At 39.2% G+C, this 16,553-nt stretch overlaps 1 protein-coding gene across 1 annotated transcript in view; it reads left to right on the plus strand.

The window, feature by feature from the left end:
• The window catches only part of DOCK1 (dedicator of cytokinesis 1), a 362,037-nt gene extending 345,691 nt beyond the window's left edge, over positions 1–16,346 (plus strand). Inside the window, exon 52 of the mRNA XM_075843124.1 lies at positions 14,691–16,346. Coding sequence (XP_075699239.1) covers positions 14,691–14,786 — 96 coding nt within the window. The 3' untranslated portion in view covers positions 14,787–16,346. The remainder of the gene's footprint in view (positions 1–14,690) is intronic.
• The last annotated feature ends 207 nt before the right edge of the window (positions 16,347–16,553 follow it).

Genomic DNA, 16,553 nt, shown 5'->3' on the forward strand with positions numbered 1-16,553 from the left:
TTCTGATATTATAAGCAAAATTGCCAAGTTGGGTGATGATGCGAGGGTGTCAGTCTCAGAAATGGCATCCCTAGTTTATACTGATCTCCCTAACAGCCGGGAGAACAGCCCAGCTAGTAGTCGGCGGGATGGTAATGCAGGTAAGGCAAGACAATTGATAGTTGTAGGGGATTCTATAATTGGGAAGACGGATAGAATAATTTGTCGCCAAGACCGCCTCAACCGAATGGTTTGCTGTCTCCCTGACCAGGGTTCGGCATGTGGTGGAACGGGTGGACAAATTGCTGGGAGGGGCTGGTGATGATCCAGCTGTTGTGGTCCATGTAAGTACCAACGACCGAATACATGGTAGGTGGAGGAGCCTTAAGAATAATTTTAAAGAACTAGGCTACAAGCTGAAGGGAAGGACCTCCAAGGTTGTAGTCTCAGGAATACTGCCTGTGCCATGCGCATCACAGGAAAGACAGCGGGAGCTCAGGGAGTTAAATGCATGGCTTAAGTCTCTGTAGAGGAGAAGGCTTTGGGTTCCTAGAGCACTGGGCTGACTTTTCATTGGGGTACAAACTGTATTCTGCAGATGATTTGCACCTAAATGGAAGGGGGTCCGCTGTGCTGGGGGAGAGAATTCTAGCTGGGCTGGTGGAGTATTTAAGCTAGGGCTGAGGAGGGACGTCAGTGTAGAAAATAAAGACTTAGGCAGGTTAGAGAGGAGTCAGACTATATTGGTGGGGGCAGAAATAGACTGTGGGGAGAGGACTAGGCAACAAGCTAAAGAGATCCTTTCGTTACAAAACAGCAATTAAAATAAAAATGTCCAAATAATGTCAAATCATATTTCTGATACTGAAAGTGAAACCTTTAAAGGCAAGTTAAAGTGTATGTTCACAAATGCCAGAAGTCTAGCAAGCAAAATGGAGCTTGAGGCCTTGGTACTGGAGGAACATATAGATATACTTGGTGTTGCTGAAACATGGCTGGACTCTTCTCATGACTGGGCTGCAAATCTACAGGGTTTTACACGGTTTCGGAAAGACAGGGCGAATAGGAAAGGCGGTGGTGTATGTCTGTATGTGAGAAGTGATATGAAGGCGGTGTTGTATGTCTGTTTGTGAGAAGTGATATGAAGGCGCTGGTGTATGTCTGTATGTGAGAAGTGATATGAAGGTGAGTGTGAAAGAGACATTAGAGGGTGAAGATTGTGAGGAGGTTGAAACCTTGTGGATGGAATTACAAAGGGAGGTAAACACTGAAAAAATTACTTTTGGTGTAATCTATAGACCCCCAATATAACTGAGGAGATGGAAGTTCAGCTATATAAACAGATGGAACGGGTAGCACAGGGGGGTACTGCAGTGATAATGGGAGATTTTAAAACCGGGAGATTTTAATTACCGGGATATTAATTGGTCTCATGGTTTGGCTTCAACTGCAAAGGGGAGACATTTCCTCAACCTGTTGCAGGAAAATTTTATGGGCCAGTTTGTGGAAGACCCGACTAGAGGTGAAGCTCTGTTGGATCTGGTAATTTCTAATAATGCAGAGCTCGTTGGGAACGTCAATGTTCGTGAAAACCCCGGTAACAGTGATCACAATATAGTTATATTTTACCTATACTGTAAAAAACAAACACAGGCTGGGAGGGCAAAAACACTTAATTTTAAGCAGGCCAATTTCCCCAGGATGAGGGCTGCAATTCAGGATATAGACTGGGAAGAACTAATGTCAAATAATGGTACAAATGATAAATGGGAGATTTTAAAATCTACTTTGGGTAATTATAGTGCAAAATGTATTCCTATAGGTAACAAGTATAAACAACTAAAATTAAATCCCACATGGCTTACACGTTCTGTAAAAAGGGCAATACATGAGAAAAAAAGGGCATTTGAAAAATACAAATCTGAGGGTACAGCTGTAGCCCTTGTAAATGATAAAGAGCTTAATAAAATCTGTAAAAAGGAAATAAAATCAGCAAAAATACAAAATGAAAGGCAGGTGGCCAAGGATAGTAAAACAAATCCTAAAAAATGATTCAAGTATATAAATGCAAAAAAGCCAAGGTCTGAACATGTAGGACCCCTAGATAGTGGTAATGGGGAGTTGGTGACAGGGGATTAAGAGAAGGCAGAGTTACTAAATGGGTTATTTAGCTCTGTATATACAACAGAAGAAAGAGCATCTGATGTAGCCGGTGCCAGTGCTGTTAATATATCAGGTGATATACTGAATTGGATGAATGTAGAGATGGTCCAAGCTAAATTAAATAAAATAAATGTGCACAAGGCCCCGGGACCAGATGGGATACACCCTAGAGTTCTTAAAGAGCTTAGTTCAGTTATTTCTGTCCCCCTCTTCATAATATTTAGAGATTCTCTAGTGACTGGTATAGTGCCAAGGGACTGGTGCAGGGCAAATGTGGTGCCTATTTTCAAAGAGGGCTCTAGGTCTTACCCAGGTAATTATAGACCAGTAAGCTTAACATCCATCGTGGGGAAAATGTTTGAGGGGCTATTGAGGGACTATATACAGAATTATGTGACAAATAGTAAAACCGTGCTGGCTGTCACTTGTAATACTAAGGACGGAAGTTGTCAAACTAACCTGATCTGTTTTTATGAAGAGGTGAGCAGAAGCCTAGACAGAGGGGCCGCTGTGGATATAGTGTTTTTGGACTTTGTAAAGGCATTTGACACTGTCCCCCATAGACGCCTAATGGGTAAATTAAGTACTATAGGTTTAGAAAATATAGTTTGTAATTGGATTGAGAATTGGCTCATGGACCGTATCCAGAGAGTTGTGGTCAATGATTCCTACTCTGAATGGTCCCCGGTTATAAGTGGCGACCCCAGGGTTCAGTGCTGGGACCACTATTATTCAACTTATTTATTAATGATATAGAGGATGGGATTAATAGCACTATTATTATTTTTGCAGATGACCCCCAAGCTATGTAATATAGTTCAGACTATGGAAGATGTTCGTGAATTACAAGCGGATTTGAACACACTAAGTGTTTGGGCGTCCACTTGGCAAATTAAGTTTAATGTAGATAAATGTAAAGTTATGCACCTGGGTACCAACAACCTACATGCATCATATGTCCTAGGGGGAGCTACACTGGGGGAGTCACTTGTTGAGAAGGATCTGGGTGTACTTGTAAATCATAAACTAAATAACAGCATGCAATGTCAATCAGCTGCTTCTAAGGCCAGCAGGATATTGTCGTGTATCAAAAGAGGCATGGACTCGCGAGACAGGGATGTAATATTACCACTTTACAAAGCATTAGTGAGGCCTCATCTAGAATATGCAGTTCAGTTCTGGGCTCCAGTTCATAGAAAGGATGAAAAATACAAAGAAGAGCAACGAAGCTAATAAGGGGCATGGAGAATCTAAGTTATGAGGAAAGATTAAGAATTAAACCTATTTAGCCTTGAAAAAAGGGGGGACATGATTAACTTCTATAAATATATGAATTGAAGTGAAACAAAAAAGAACACGGCGCCAAACTTGCGGTATCAATATATAATGCGCGGAGAAAAAACAATATATGCTCACCTCCAAGGTTGTGAATTACCGGCATGTAATTCGTAGTAGAGAAGCTGCTGCCAATCCCAACGCAAACTCCCAAGGGGTTGCCAAATTAGTAGAAATTACAGGAAGAAAAAACGGGATACACGGCGCTGCTTAATAAGAAAGGTTTAATGACGATAATTGCTACGCGTTTCGATACCGGACCGGCATCTTCATCAGGCATATCATGAGAGTAGTAAAAAAAACACACATATATATATATACACAAAAGTACAAGTGAAAAGTAAGTTCATTGGACCAGTTCAGACCAGCCTCCTGGCCAAAAACCGCCAAAACCTGCAGGTCAAAGTTCAGAAATGTCAGAAAAAATAAAAACAATAAACAGTAAAAATGAGGTGAATAAAAGTCACAAATGGGTTGCTAGCAGATAATGAATGACATAAAATGACATAAAGGGCCACATTTGTTACAGTAAATAGACGAACAAGGGGTTCCGTTCAGTCACAGGGCAGCAGGGAAATGCTGCACTCAATGCAAACAGTATGTTGTACATAAAAAAGTTTTATTTGTGGTATGTGGAAGGAATAAGTAGTCTGAAGTAGTCAGGGGGATAGTGAGATATTACAATGTCAAGAAAACTGTACGAGATCATTCATAACGCGCATACTGGCGCGTTGTCATGGCAACCATAAACAAATGCATGCCGGAAGAGAGGGGAAATGTGTTGGAACGCATGGTGAAGCGCAAAGAGCGCAAGGGGGAAGTTATACACAAGGGCAAATTGAGCCAGGAAATAGCTGGAGCATATCTGCTAATTATATCATAAATACAGCTAATAGACATACTTGTAATGGTGTGTGCTGTATATATTTGTAAGAAATGATGGAATAAAACTAATAGAATGATAAAATATGAGGAATATGTATAACCTCAACATCGGATAGCTCTTGAAATATTAGTGCATATATAAATCTCAATATGGAAAGTACAATGCAAAAAATGGAAGAAATATATGTAAATTAAAAATTAGGTTAGTATAGACCTTAAGAAACACCATATCAAATAAAATTAATAATTAATACACCATCGAAGAAATTAGTAATTAATAAAAAATCAATAGAATTAATAATTAATAGGCTGTCCATAGAATACAACACATGAAAAATGTTTGACATTAATCCAAAGCGGACTCCGTAATATCATTAAGGCCATTAGGAAATAAGGTCGCCAATTTATATATCCAAAAATTTTCTCTTTGTTTTAATCTAATAAATCTATTAGATATATCAAGGGGTATTTTTTCAATGGGAGTCACAGTGATAGAATCAAAATTGCATTTATGTTCAATGGCACAGTGGCGGGACACGCTATGTTTTTCGAACCCAGTCCTAACATTAAATCTATGTTTATTGACTCTACATCTAAGGGTTTGGGTGGTACGACCCACATATTGTCGATTGCACGCGCATTGTAACAGGTAGATAACATAGTCACTACCACAGTTGAGAAAACTTTTTATCGGAAAACTTTCATTCGTAATTATGGAAGTGAAGTGCGTTTTTTTGTTTGAAATGTTTAGACAACAGAGACATCTGGATTTGTCACAACGATACGACCCGTTAATGATTAATGAAGTTTTTGGAGGGTCTTGGGTAATTTTATGCAGTTTGCTCGGCGCTATCATGTTTCTTAAAGTTTTTGCCCTTCTATATGTGATCCTAGGCCTAATGGGAAGGATACTTTTCATGTATTGGTCATTTTTTAGAATATGCCAGTGCTTTAGAAGTATAGAATTAATTAATTTACTCCCTTTATTAAAGGTAGTGATAAAATTACAATTAAAATCAGTTGGTTTCACAACTGCCCGGGATGTGGGGTTGATACATTCAGATTGTGTTAGCGCTTTTGCTCTAGACTCTGCTCCCTTGATCAAACTTGTTGGAAAGTTTTTTGTTTAAATCTTTTTTTCAAAATATTACATTCAACGGAGAAATCTTTATCGCTAGTGCAATTTTTTCTTATTCGTTTGAATTGGCCAAACGGTACATTTTTTAGCCATGGACGGTAATGTGCACTATTAAAATTTAGATAGCTGTTAACTTGAAATTATGGTCACCGTATATATAAAGGTCTTCAAGATTTGCCCCATCGTACGCTAACCTGTACATGGGGGCCTTTGAAGACCTTTATATATACGGTGACCATAATTTCAAGGAGAATATTATTTTCTATAAACGCTATATAGATGACCTTTTTTTTATCATTAAAGGCAATTCAACTGTAATTTTAGATTGGGTAAGCCACCTCAATAATAACAATTTTGGTATTACACTTACGCATACTTCGTCTCTTGAACAAATAGATTTTTTAGACCTAACAATTGAAAAAAATGGCCGCCTCTTAAGTACTAAGACACATTTTAAAGGAGTTGACGTTAACAGCTATCTAAATTTTAATAGTGCACATTACCGTCCATGGCTAAAAAATGTACCGTTTGGCCAATTCAAACGAATAAGAAAAAATTGCACTAGCGATAAAGATTTCTCCGTTGAATGTAATATTTTGAAAAAAAGATTTAAACAAAAAACTTTCCAACAAGTTTGATCAAGGGAGCAGAGTCTAGAGCAAAAGCGCTAACACAATCTGAATGTATCAACCCCACATCCCGGGCAGTTGTGAAACCAACTGATTTTAATTGTAATTTTATCACTACCTTTAATAAAGGGAGTAAATTAATTAATTCTATACTTCTAAAGCACTGGCATATTCTAAAAAATGACCAATACATGAAAAGTATCCTTCCCATTAGGCCTAGGATCACATATAGAAGGGCAAAAACTTTAAGAAACATGATAGCGCCGAGCAAACTGCATAAAATTACCCAAGACCCTCCAAAAACTTCATTAATCATTAACGGGTCGTATCGTTGTGACAAATCCAGATGTCTCTGTTGTCTAAACATTTCAAACAAAAAAACGCACTTCACTTCCATAATTACGAATGAAAGTTTTCCGATAAAAAGTTTTCTCAACTGTGGTAGTGACTATGTTATCTACCTGTTACAATGCGCGTGCAATCGACAATATGTGGGTCGTACCACCCAAACCCTTAGATGTAGAGTCAATAAACATAGATTTAATGTTAGGACTGGGTTCGAAAAACATAGCGTGTCCCGCCACTGTGCCATTGAACATAAATGCAATTTTGATTCTATCACTGTGACTCCCATTGAAAAAATACCCCTTGATATATCTAATAGATTTATTAGATTAAAACAAAGAGAAAATTTTTGGATATATAAATTGGCGACCTTATTTCCTAATGGCCTTAATGATATTACGGAGTCCGCTTTGGATTAATGTCAAACATTTTTCATGTGTTGTATTCTATGGACAGCCTATTAATTATTAATTCTATTGATTTTTTATTAATTACTAATTTCTTCGATGGTGTATTAATTATTAATTTTATTTGATATGGTGTTTCTTAAGGTCTATACTAACCTAATTTTTAATTTACATATATTTCTTCCATTTTTTGCATTGTACTTTCCATATTGAGATTTATATATGCACTAATATTTCAAGAGCTATCCGATGTTGAGGTTATACATATTCCTCATATTTTATCATTCTATTAGTTTTATTCCATCATTTCTTACAAATATATACAGCACACACCATTACAAGTATGTCTATTAGCTGTATTTATGATGTAATTAGCAGATATGCTCCAGCTATCTGCTGGCTCAATTTGCCTTTGTGTATAACTTCCCCCTTGCGCTCTTTGCGCTTCACCATGCGTTCCAACACATTTCCCCTCTCTTCCGGCATGCATTTGTTTATGGTTGCCATGACAACGCGCCAGTATGCGCGTTATGAATGATCTCGTACAGTTGTTTTGACATTGTAATATCTCACTATCCCCCTGACTACTTCAGACTACTTATTCCTTCCACATACCACAAATAAAACTTTTTTATGTACAACATACTGTTTGCATTGAGTGCAGCATTTCCCTGCTGCCCTGTGACTGAACGGAACCCCTTGTTCGTCTATTTACTGTAACAAATGTGGCCCTTTATGTCATTTTATGTCATTCATTATCTGCTAGCAACCCATTTGTGACTTTTATTCACCTCATTTTTACTGTTTACTGTTTTTATTTTTTCTGACATTTCTGAACTTTGACCTGCAGGTTTTGGCGGTTTTTGGCCAGGGGGCTGGTCTGAACTGGTCCAATGAACTTACTTTTCACTTGTACTTTTGTGTATATATATATATGTGTGTGTTTTTTTTACTACTCTCATGATATGCCTGATGAAGATGCCGGTCCGGTATCGAAACGCGTAGCAATTATCGTCATTAAACCTTTCTTATTAAGCAGCGCCGTGTATCCCGTTTTTTCTTCCTGTAATTTCTTTAAATATATGAATGGCACATACAAAAAATATGGTGAAATCCTGTTCCATGTAAAACCCCCTCAAAAAACAAGGGGGCGCTCCCTCCGTCTGGAGAAAAAAAGGTTCAACCTGCAGAGTCGACAAGCCTTCTTTAGGCCTTACGCACACGAGCGTAGTTCATGTCTGTGATACGCGTATGAAAATCATGCGCGTCGCACGGACCTATGTTAGTGTATGGGACAGTTCAGACATTCCGTGTTTTTCATGCAGTGTGTGTCCGCTGCGTAAAACTCACGACATGTCCTATACTTTGGCGTTTTTCGCACATCACGCACCCATTGAAGTCAATGGGTGCGTGAAAATCACGCAAAGCACACGGAAGCACTTCCGTGTGCTGCGTGTGATTCGCACAACCGTAGATCAAGAAATGAAGGGAAAAATAAAACCACTTCCTTCATTTCTTTTTCTAAACCTCAAAACCGCGTGTCATAAGGATGGCATATGCGTGAAAATCACGCACCAAACACTTATGACACACGGAACTGCAACGCGCAAAAAACTCTTTTTTGCGCACGGAAACCGCACACATTCATGTGAATTTCGTCTAACGGTGAGATTGGTGAATTTATGGAATAGTCACCGCAGGAGCTGGTCACAGCAGGGACAGGAGATGCTGCAAAAAAAGGCTTAGATAAATTTGTAGAACGAAAAAAGTATTCGCTCCTATGTCAATGTGTAGAAATTTTTTACTCCCCTTTTCCCATCCCTTGGTTGAACTTGATGGACATGTGTCTTTTTTTCAACCGTACAAACTATGTAACGTCTTCCTAAAGTTAATATTCAGGATTTTTTTTTCCTTAATTTTAAAAAAACAATAATATAGATTTTTGCATCTTTAGAAGTTTGAGCTACAGCATAATCCATACAAAGCTGCCAGTCACAGACTTGGCTCACAATGTTTTATTGATAAAGCAAAAGAATTTATGGATAATATATGGGGAGAACTTTTGTTTTTAAGATAATCGTTAATATTCTGTCGCCTTCCTTATTTTTTCTAACACGGAGAATGTTTGTGTTTAACCCCTTCCCTCTTTGGCCGCTTTTGACCTTCCTGACAGAGCCTCATTTTTCAAATCTGACATGTTTCACTTTATGTGGTAATAACTCCGGATTGCTTTTACCTATCCAAGCGATTCTGAGATTGTTTTCTCGTGACACATTGGACTTTATGTTACTGGCAAAATTTGCCCGATACATTCAGTATTTAATTGTGAAAAACAGCAAAATGTAGCGAAAAATTGCAAAAATTAGCATTTTTCTCAATTTAAATGTATCTGCTTGTAAGACAGGCAGTTATACCACACAAAAATGTTGCTAACTAACATCCCCCACATGTATACTTTAGATTGGCATCGTTTTTTGATCATCATTTTATTTCTCTAGGACGTTACAAGGCTTAGAACTTTAGCAGCAATTTCTCACATTTTCAAGAAAATTTCAAAATGCTATTTTTACAGGGGCCAGTTCAGTTGTGAAGTGGCTTTGAGGTCCTTAGATATTAGAAACCCCCAATAAGTCACCCCATTTTAAAAACTGCACCCCTCAAAGTATTCAAAACAGCATTTAGAAAGTTTCTTAACCCTTTAGACATTGTGCAGGAATTAAGGCAAAGTAGAGGTGAAATTTACAAAGTTCATTATTTTTTTCCAGAAATTCATTTTGAATCAATTTTTTTTGTACCACAGAATGTTTTACCCAAGAAATGCAACTCCATATTTATTGCCCAGGTTCTGCAGTTTTAGGAAATATCCCACATATGGCCCTAGTGTGTTACTGGGCTGAAGCACCGGCCTCAGAAGCAAAGGAGCACCTGGTGGATTTTGGGCCTCCTTTTTATTAGAATATATTTTAGGCACCATGTCAGCTTTGAACAGGTCTAGTGGAACTAAAACAGTGGAAACCCCCCAACAAGTGACCCCATTTTGGAAACTATACTCCTCAAGGAATTTATCTAGGGGTGTAGCAAGCATTTTGACCGGCCTGTTTTTTTTGCAAAAATTTTTGGAACTAGGTCATGAAAATGAAAATCTACATTTTTTCAAATAAAATGTAGGTTTAGCTAATATTTTTTTCATTTCCAAGAGAACTAAAGTAGAAAAAGCACCACAACATTTGTAGAGCAATTTCTCCCGAGTAAAACAATACCCCACATGTGGTAATAAACGGTTGTTTGGACACACGGCAGGGCTTAGAAGGGAAAGAGCGCCATTTGGCTCTTGGAGCTCAAATTTAGCAGGAATGGTTTGCGGAGGCCATGTCACATTTGCAAAGCCCCAGAGGTGACAAAACAGTGGAAACCCCCAACAAGTGACCCCATTTTGGAAACTATACCCCTTGAGGAAATTATCTAGGGGTATAGTGAGCATTTTGACCCCACAGGTTTTTTGCAGAAATTTTTGCAAGTAGGCTGTGAAAATGAAAATCTACATTTTTTCAAATAAAATGTAGGTTTAGCTAATTTTTTTTCATTTCCACAAGGACTAAAGGAGAAAAAGCACCATAAAATTTGTAAAGAAATTTCTCCCGAGTAAAACAATACCCCACATGTGGTAATAAACGGCTGTTTGGACACACGGCGAGGCTGAGAAGGGAGGAAAGAGTGCCATTTGGCTTTTGGAACTCAAATTTAGCAGGAATGGTTTGCGGAGGCCATGTCGCATTTGCAAAGCTCCTGAGGGGACAAAACAGTGGAAACCCCCAACAAGTGACCCCATTTTGGAAACTACACCCCATGAGGAAATTATCTAGGGGTACAGTGAGCAGTTTGACCCCACAGGTGTTTTACAGAACTTATTGTATGTAGGCCGTAAAAATGAAAATCTACATTTTTTCAAAGAAAATGTAGGTTTAGGTATTTTTTTTTTCATTTCCACAAGGACTGAAGGAGAAAAAGCACCGCAACATTTGTAAAGCAACTTCTCCCGAGTAAAACAATACCCCACATGTGGTCACAAACATCTGTTTGGACACACGGTAGGGCTCAGAATGGAAGGAGCACCATTTGGATTTTGGAATGGTTTCTGGGTGTCATGTCATATTTGCTGAGCCCCTGTAGTACTAGTACAGTGGAAACACCCCAAAAGTGACTCCATTTGGGAAACTGCACCCCCTGAGGAATCATCTAGGGGTATAGTGAAAATTTTGATCCCAAAGGTTTTTTGCTGAGTTAATTAGAATTAAGCCATGAAAATGAAAAATATTTTTTTTTCCCAACAAGATGTAGTTTTAGATCAACATTTTTCATTTTTACAAGGAATAGAGAAGAAAAAGCACCCCAACATTTGTAAAGTAATTTCTCCCGAGTACGGTAACACCCCATATGTGGTTATAATCAGCTGTTTACATATATGGGAGCATTCAGAAGAAAAGGAGCGGTATTTATCTTTTGGAGCGTAGATTTTGCTGGAATGGTTTGCGGACGCCATGTTGCATTTGCAAAACCACTGATGTACCAAGCAAAAGTGACCCCGTTTTAGAAACTACACCCCTAAAGGCATTTATCAAGGGATGTAGTGAGAATTTAGACTCCACAGGTGTTTTTCAGAAATGAATACGCAGTGGATTGTGCAAAGTGAAAATTGCAATTTCTCCACTGATCTGCCCATTCACCGCACAAGATGTTGTGCCCCTAGAGAATCTTACCCCATAAATTGTTAAGCGCGTTCTCCCGGGTATGGTAATGCCTTACTTGTGGCCATAAATTGCTGTTTGGGCACACTGTATGGCTAAGAAGGGAAAGACCGCCATTTTGAGCATGGATTTTGCTTGGTAATAGTTCTGTTTGGGGTTTTGCTGGTATTTCCGTTTATAATGTGGTGGTATATGTAATCTGTGCGGAGTACATCAGGGTATATGTAATCTGTGCGGAGTACATCAGGGTATATGTAATCTGTGCGGAGAACATCAGGGGTATATGTAATCTGTGCGGAGTACATCAGGGTATATGTAATCTGTGTGGAGTACATCAGGGTATATGTAATCTGTGCGGAGAACATCAGGGGTATATGTAATCTGTGCGGAGTACATCAGGGTATATGTAATCTGTGCGGAGTACATCAGGGTATATGTAATCTGTGCGGAGTACATCAGGGTATATGTAATCTGTGCGGAGTACATCAGGGGTATATGTAATCTGTGCGGAGAACATCAGGGGTATATGTAATCTGTGCGGAGAACATCAGGGTATATGTAATCTGTGCGGAGAACATCAGGGGTATATGTAATCTGTGCGGAGAACATCAGGGGTATATGTAATCTGTGCGGAGTACATCAGGGTATATGTAAGCTGGGCGGAGTAGATCAGGGTATATGTAATCTGTGCGGAGTATATCAGGGTATATGTAATCTGTGCGGAGTACATCAGGGTATATGTAAGCTGGGCGGAGTAGATCAGGGTATATGTAATCTGTGCGGAGTATATCAGGGTATATGTAATCTGTGCGGAGTACATCAGGGCATAATAAGAGGGTATAATAATGGGGTAAATAATACAATTATCCATAGATGTGTGTTACGCTGTGAAGCGATCCGTTATGCGCAGGCCGGTGTCACACTGATAAACGGTTTTCTTTCTCACTCCCCTTCTGTAACGCTCTGCACCTTTTGGGGACTTTTTCTCCGTAGTTTGGGAAATATTACTGGGAAAGTTTTGCGCTGGTATAATACGGGCGCCCTCGCTTCCAGCGGATGTGCTGTGTCCATTCCCTTTTCTAGTTCCTAAATACTAGGGCCCTGAAACTGAAGGAATGTTCGCCTCCGGCCTGCGCATTGAGATCTTTTTTCATCACCGCATTACTAGTGCCATAACTTTTTTGTTTTTCAGTTGATTGGGCGGTGTGCGGGCTTGTTTTTTGCGAGACGGGCTGTAGATTTTATTGGTACCATTTTAGAACACATACGACTTTTTGATCACTTTTTATTTCATTTTTTGGTAAAGGAAATTACCAAAAACAAGCAATTCTGGAATAGTTTTTTATTGGTTTTTTTATCGGCATCCACAGTGCGCCCTAAATTACATGTTCGCTTTATTCTGCGGGTCGATACGATTACGGCGATACCAAATTTATATAGTTTTTTTTATGTATTGCAGCTTTTGCACAATAAAATCACTTTTTTTATAAAATCATTTGTTTCCTGTGTCGACATTCTAAGACCCATAACTTTATTATTTTTGCGTGCACAAAGCGGTGTCGGGGATTATTTTTTGCGGCACGGATTGTCGTTTTTATTAGTACTATTTTGGAGTAAATGTGACTTTTTGATCACTTTTTATAGCATTTTTTGGAAGGAGATGTGACCTAAAAACAAAGATTCTGACGTTGTTTTTCATGTTTTTTTTTTTACGCCGTTCACCGTGTGGGATAAATTACATAATTGTTTTGTAGTTTGGGTCGTTACGAACGCGGCGATACCAATTATGTATAGTTTTTTTTATGTATTGCGGCTTTTTCACAATAAAATCACTTTTTATAAAATCATTTGTTTTCTGTGTCGCCATATTCTAAGACCCAGAACATTTTTATTTTTGCGTGCACGAAACGGTGTCAGGGATTATTTTTTGCGGGACGGATTGTCGTTTTTATTGGTACTATTTTGGAGTAAATGTGACTTTTTCATCACTTTTTATAGCATTTTTTGGAAGGAGATGTGACCTAAAAACAAAGATTCTGGCGCTGTTTTTCATGTTTTTTTTTTACCGCGTTCACCGTGCGGGATAAATTACATAATAGTTTTGTAGTTTGGGTCGTTACGGATGCGGCGATACCAATTATGTATCGTTTTTTTAATTTTTACGGTTTTTCCCATAATAAAAGACTTACTATGGGAAAAAAGTCAGTTTAGCTTTATTTTTATTTGAAATGTGTGTGTTTTTATTGTTTTACCACATTTTTATTAACTTTTTTTTACTTTTTTTACTTGTCCCACTAGGGGACATGAGGGCCTGATGCCCCGATCGCTACTCTAATACACTGCACTACATACGTAGTGCAGTGTATTAGCGCTGTCAGTTATTCACTGACAGCAAGCCTATGAGGACACGCCGCAGGCGGGTCCTCATCGGCTCCCGTACAAGGCAGACTCGGACGCCATCTTCTGGCGTCCGATTGCCACAGCAACCCAGCGATTGCATCTGAGGGGTTAATCTGCCGGATCGGAGAATAGCTCCGGTCCTGGCAGTTACAAGAGGGTGCCAGCTGTATAATACAGCTGTCACCCCGCGGTGATGGTGCCGGCTCTGCTTCTGAGCCCGCACCATCACTGCACCGTACATATACGGCGCTTTGCGGGAAGCACCTCCCGACAGCGCCGTATATATACGGCGGATGTCGGGAAGGGGTTAAGGCAATGCCAAAGGGAAAAAGTTTTAAAGTGATGCACTTGAATGGGCTGGGCTGCAATTCCAAACACAGCCCAGGGACAAAGGTGGTGCTGTTTTTGGAAAAAAAAAATAAACCTTTTTTTTTTTTTTCGAATTTTGAACTAGCCCTTTAAATTTGGCATAATAGACAATAAAGGGGGAATAGAAATGAGAACTAGAGTGGGCACGAGCTTTTATACATAACATTGGGATCTGCTCAGACTATTTGAGGATAACAGGTCACCTTTGTCACAAACCATGATTTGCTATCCCCATATTCCCCCTCAAACGTTGTGTACAGTGATGTTAATTGTTATATTTGTACTTTTGTTTCAGCACCTTCCACCTCCACTACCCAGCAAAACACCCCCGCCACCTCCTCCAAAGACCACGAGGAAGCAGACATCTGTGGATTCTGGGATCATGCAGTAGAGCACGTGCCACTTTCACCATGTACAGCAGCTCCCTGCAATTACTGATGCAGAATTTACCTCATTTGGGCTACAGTGTTCTGACGTTATATTTTTGTGCAATTAACCCAGATGAAAGTCACTTAGATTAAGCAAAAATATTTAAAAAAAAGTTACAAAAAAAAACAAAACCATTTGAGCTACTGAGCTGTGGATACTAATTTATGTAGTAGAATACTAAGGGAGCAAATTACATATAAGAAAAATGTGTCTGCCGGTTCCTGTTTCATCATCTTGTACAGAAGTTTGTATATATGATGGTTATTTTTTATTTCTTTTTTTAATTTTAGGTTGTTTTAATTTTTACGATACTAGTTTTTATCGCAGATTATATTGATTTAGTTCACACGGCGAATTCCTTCCTCCCTCCCATTTGACATCAATGGGTGATTTGGGCTTAAATCGGCCGAAGATCAAGCAGGACGCTTATTCTGCCCACCAGCTGAAATAATCAGCAAGCGGGAAAGAGAAGCGTCCGACTCCTATTGAAACGAATGGGAGGTGGAATTTTCGGCAGATTCCTCCGCAAAATTCCTCTGTGTGAACATACCCTTAGGCCCAGTTCATACAGAGTTTTTTGGCACTGATTTTGATGCAGAGACCATGTCGAAATCAGCGCCAAAAAAAATGTCCGAAACCGCCTCGCTTTGATCTCAATGGGAGGCAGAGGTGTTTTTTTTCCAGGGTGACTTTTAGGGTATGTTCACACGCTTAACAAAAAACGTCTGAAAATACGGAGCTGATTTCAGATAAAACGGCCTCTGATTTTCAGGCGTTTTAGAAGCTGAAAATGAAATTTGGAGCTTCTTTTCAGGTGTTTGAGGTGTTTTTCATATTGTTCAATGGAAAATCAGCTCCAAAAAACACCAAGTGACATGCTACTTTTTACGGAGCGTCTTTTTACGCTCCGTTTTTTGAAACAGGCGTAAAAAGACGCCCCGTATGAACTCAATTTTCCCGTTGATTTCAATGGGCAGATGTTTGTAGGCGTTCAGCTTCCGTTTTTTCAGGTGTTTTTCGAGGCGTAAACGCCCCGAAATACGCCTGAAAACATACCCTTAGCCGCTCGCAGGGGAAAAAAAAGCAGCATGTTCTTTCTTGCAGCAGTTTCACCTCTGAACTCCCATTGAAATCAATGGGAAGCAGAGAAAACTTTTTTCGCGACGGTTTTTGCCCGCGGGCGAAAACCGCGGCAAGAAAGTGCAGGCAGGTCAAAATCTGCCTCAAAATTCCTGAAGGAATTTTGAGGCAGTTTTTGTCTGCCTGCAAAATACTCCGTATGAACAGGGCCTTATGCATTTCCTAATCAGTGATAACTGCTGAGCACCTATAAAGATAGCGCAGTGGTCCTGACCCGTGCCAATGGATAACTATAATCATGTGTAGATCTGTCTGTCACCTTCCAATACCCGTTCTCCTTTCTGTATATGTATTATTCGGCCATTCCATTTTATAATCACCCTGTAGATTTTGTTATATAATTGACTAAAAACGGTTTTCAAAATAAAAGGAAATGTAAAAAGTTGCTTGTGATGGTGTTTTTTGTATGAACGAGTTTAAAATTAGGCCGGGGCACCATCACAAGGGCAAATTATGGATTTAAAAAAAAGAAAGAAAGAAAAATACCTCTTTTGGGCACCATTCTAAAATCCTTGACTTGGACGACCAATAGAGCCTAGAAAACGGAAATACTTTCATATTGGTTCTAGCCAAAATATGAAATCCTTCA

The sequence above is a fragment of the Rhinoderma darwinii genome, chromosome 11 (genome assembly GCF_050947455.1).
Source record: "Rhinoderma darwinii isolate aRhiDar2 chromosome 11, aRhiDar2.hap1, whole genome shotgun sequence".
NCBI lineage: Eukaryota > Metazoa > Chordata > Amphibia > Anura > Rhinodermatidae > Rhinoderma > Rhinoderma darwinii.